This window comes from Limulus polyphemus, unplaced genomic scaffold (genome assembly GCF_000517525.1).
Source record: "Limulus polyphemus unplaced genomic scaffold, Limulus_polyphemus-2.1.2 Scaffold3277, whole genome shotgun sequence".
Taxonomy (NCBI): domain Eukaryota; kingdom Metazoa; phylum Arthropoda; class Merostomata; order Xiphosura; family Limulidae; genus Limulus; species Limulus polyphemus.
In genome coordinates, this window is record NW_013668887.1 from 106,571 (window position 1) to 110,960 (window position 4,390).

General features: G+C 32.6%; 1 protein-coding gene across 1 annotated transcript in view; it reads left to right on the forward strand.

Moving 5' to 3' along the window:
- The window catches only part of LOC111088189 (MFS-type transporter SLC18B1-like), a 29,419-nt gene that overhangs the window by 12,012 nt on the left and 13,017 nt on the right, over positions 1-4,390 (forward strand). Inside the window, exons 7-9 of the mRNA XM_022397457.1 lie at positions 843-911; positions 2,547-2,634; positions 3,081-3,220. Of these exons, the coding sequence (XP_022253165.1) occupies positions 843-911; positions 2,547-2,634; positions 3,081-3,220 (297 nt within the window). The remainder of the gene's footprint in view (positions 1-842; positions 912-2,546; positions 2,635-3,080; positions 3,221-4,390) is intronic.

A 4,390-nucleotide genomic window follows, 5' to 3' on the forward strand; every position in this document is an offset into this window, starting at 1 on the left:
CTAAATTAGGGATGGCTAGCGCAGATAGCCCTCGTGTAGCTTTGTGCGAAATTCAAAACAAACAAACAAATATAACGCCTTTTGCTGTCGAAACACGATCTATAAGTTCAGTGACATTGTGAAAACCCGTACTATAGATTTTTTGTGTAAAACTGTTATCTGTCTTTTTGTGAAGTGATAGCATACAAACTTTCGATCATAATGTATTATAATAATTCATATACTGTAAACAAATTTAATAAAAATTGTTAATTTAAGAAGGGGGTATAGGGATCATCAAAAAAGTACAGAAATGAGTTGAATCAAAATACAAAGATCATATTTTCAAGTCTACAACTAGAGATTCTAAAAAAGAAAAAAAAAGCCTAAAAATAGTGTCTATATTATTTTCTCAAGCTAAAAATCCCTATTTTTACTCCGTGTTTATAGCACTTATCAGAACGTGTCCGTACAAGATGCCATTATGATCTTCTTACCAGAAACCCGTAGGACCAATAAAGAATTATTTGTAAAACTAATTCTCAGTCTTATTGTGATATAACGTCACATAGTTTATCAATCAATTTATAAACGTTGCTGAAACATTATGTAATATATCAATGTCGTTAATTTTATTTTGTAACCTTTATAGGAACATTTGTACAATATATATATAGAGAGAGAGAGAGTTATCAACAAAGGTGTTTATAGAGGTAATATTACCCATAATGGATTTTAATTAAATTGTTTATCAGTGCAACATAGTATTATTTTAATCACCTAAAACTCCTCTGTTCTTAATCTAGTCATTAAGTAGTATTTACAAAGTTTAAATGGTCAACTATTTGTATTTTTGCTTCCAGTCTCTACTGGAAATGGCTTATGGTGTTGGTTCAATGCTCTCGCCCACTGTTGGAGGTGTTCTGTACGAGGTGAGTGTTTCTTTAATTCTCATCAAGCCAAAGCCTAACATTTATTTAAACTTAATAAGTCACACTTCGACTGAAAATCTAATATAACGAATAGTCTATATACACACAATATACAATATTTCCACCTTATTTTTATTAACATTTTCTCTGCGACGTTTACAGATGAACGAATCTTTCAGTGTCAGGTAGGTTTATTTCTAGAATCACAATAATAAAAAAGACACAATTTAATTCTAATATAATTATCTAAAACTTTAAATATGTGAACTTTAGTAAGATTCAGGAGGAATACCGTTTCTTAGTGGTGGTACAAAATTCTAAACTTACTTGGCGTATGTATGATCAGGTTAATTTTTAACACCGGTTCGAGCACAGTTTGATCTTAACTACCACCATTAGAAACACAACTTCGCTAGAGATAAATTTGTTTTGAATAACTACCCCATTTCTTTTTTAATTAATTTCATCGTTTTTACTCTTTACATCAATTCTTTAAAAAATGTTGGAACTTAAATTTAAAAATCATTCGGTATAATATTTTACCTTGTTTAATATCGCTTGCTGAAGATGTAATATCTATATTTCGAAACGTTCAAGGATTAATTGTTTGTTGTTGTTGCAGTCGTTCTATTATTCATAATTAAGCTTTAATTCCCGTCGAATGAATCTGTTGTTAGATATTATAATTCTAGAAATTTACATTAAAACGCGCACACCAAAAGTAGATCAAGTTCTGATATGAGAATTAAAACAATTTACGTAAATTAAAGTAAGCGTTAAAGACGACAATATAGTTTAATAGGTAACTAGAAATTCTGAATAAACAAAAAATAATTCCTGTAAACATCAGGTGTATTAAAAATAGTCGTCGTTGCAAGTTAGTCATATTTACCGTCTCACGATATTTGTTTCAAAATCTATACACTCAACCAATGCTGCAAAATAATCTTTAGGAGTATAATTATAATAAAAAAAAATCATTGAAATATTTTTAAACGTTATAGACAGTAGACATATAAAATATTTGCTACTTATATCCACATAACTTACCAGTCCAAGAAACGTCTGTTACGTCTCCGTTTGTTAATTAACTTTCCGTAACTTCGTTCCGACGAAACTTAAGCGACACAAGTCCTTTCTTAATAAAACTGATTTATTCTTTCCGAATATAACTTTACCGATACACTCAACTTCAACAATCGCGTTAAAACAAACGCTAATCAACGAACGTCAACAATACTTCCGACTGCAGTTCAGTTATTCACTATCTACTCACACATTACATTACCTTCCCCTCTTATATATATCCGCCTACCCTATATCTAGTAAGAACTAGAACATTCGCCAAAGTACAGGATAATTCAAGAAAGGAGAGAGCGTGAGAATCACATGATCTCGATGACGCAACACGTCAAATATACTATATACTAAGTGTTGAAGCTGTGGCAGTAGTGAGCGTTCAGCATCATAGATTAGTGGACATTACAAAATTTTCTAAGCAGAGTTTTAGCATTATAGTTTCTTCTTATTTAATGAAAACTTTTTATTATTATTATAATCAACCATTAACTGTTAAATAATTATTTCAAATGTTATTCAAAACATTCATTTTCGCGTTCTCTTCTTTTTATTTAGTTCGGAGGATTCAAAGCACCTTTCATCTTCTTGGGAACGGCGTTATTGATAGGATCCGTGTTAGTTTACTTCTTTCTTCCAGATTCAGGTAAGACTGCTTATTTTAAAATTTGTTCACTCTTCTTCAAGAATAAGTGAACGACACGACGTAACTTACGGATATCTTAGTCGTATATAAACTTTTAAGTGTTTCTTTACCATGCGCTCTTTCATCTGGTTTCTCCGTTAGGTGTTATCTCGTCCATTTCAGGTTCCTCTGCCACATTTATTTCATATTTTAATGATTTCTCTGTGAAACGTTAATTTCATATTTTAATAATCTCCTCGCAAGGCGTTATACCGTCTCTTTTTTGTTTCTCTACGAAGTGTTATCTTATTTTTTAACGATTTCTGTACAAGGTGTTATCTTCTCGAGGCATGTTATCATTTTTCAATGGTTTCTCTGTGCGTTTTTTTTTTCTTTTTGTAAAATACTCACATTGTTTATTTGTTTAGGTTCCTGTTTTTAAACTTCATTATCTTTTTTAACTGCAGATACCGAAAGTGGGTGCTCGATGAAAGAAATCCTAAGCATGTCTCTACATTTCGGGTTTGCTTTAGATATGGTTATTTGCATGATTGCCATATCTGCTATTTACTTCAACGACGTCACCTTAGAACCTCACCTGAGACAGGTATATCTTAAAACAATCAAGTTATGTTTTACATCTGTTTGTCAATTCACGCCTAAACATATTAATATTTCTTAATATTGTAGGTTTTTTGAAGCAGTCACGAATTAGTTAACAACATTTTTTGAGAATTACTCCCTTGTCATTTACTCATTAACAAAGAGAGCGTCACGCTCGTTACAAATTTCTCGGATAAGAATGTTTTTATTGGTGAAACTTGGATGCAAAAACCGTAGAAATCTATAGAAAAGGAGGAGGGAGTAATTCATCACTTTTAGTTGAAAATGTTTCACCACTGCTTAACTACCGAAGTAGCCCTAAACGTATATAATAAATTCATACACAGTATTATCTAAAACTAAGAAATTTACTGATATCCTCACAGAATAACCGTGTAGGTATGAAGGGTTTAAAGTATTAACTCCTACGTAAGAAGTATCTGAAACCCTACAAGTCTTGAGACTTATGGTACATAAAACTAACAAATCCTGGGATAAAGGTGGTTAGGACAAGCATTTGTATCTCCTAAATTTAGGGTTGCTATGTTTTCAATGTTTTAGTTTAGATACTTGCTAAAGGATTATAACGTTATATCTGGAAGTCTGTAAGCTATGAGAGTCGAAACGCTTCCTGTAATATGTCAAAATAAAGGCATGATATACATTATGAGTAATCAGTGATAACTAAGTCAGTTCAATTTCAGTGTTAAAAGTTAAAGTTATCGCATCTATTCAGTTTCTCGGTGAATTAGCATGTTTGGTCCGGCATGGCCAGTTGGTTAGGATGCTCGACTCGCAATCTTCAAGTCGCGGGTTCGAATCCCCGTCCCACCTTTCAGCCGTGGAGGCGTTATAAAGTGCAGTCAATTCCAATATTCGTTGGTAAAAAGAGTAGCCTAAGATCTAAATAAGGGCAGATAGCCCTCGTGTAGCAAACAAACCATGACTGCAGCAAACATTTCTTGAAAAAAAATTAATTCATTCATCATCGTCACATGAATGGGACTTGGCACTATTTATACAGTTGCGTCAGCGGAGGTCACGTGACTAGTATCACGCCACATCCTTCTCAAATATTCACGTCCCTTCCTCAAATCTCGGGATCCTTCTAGATATAGTGTAATTTTGTATATATAAGACGGTCACAAAGAGACGGCAACAATATGTGTAATTG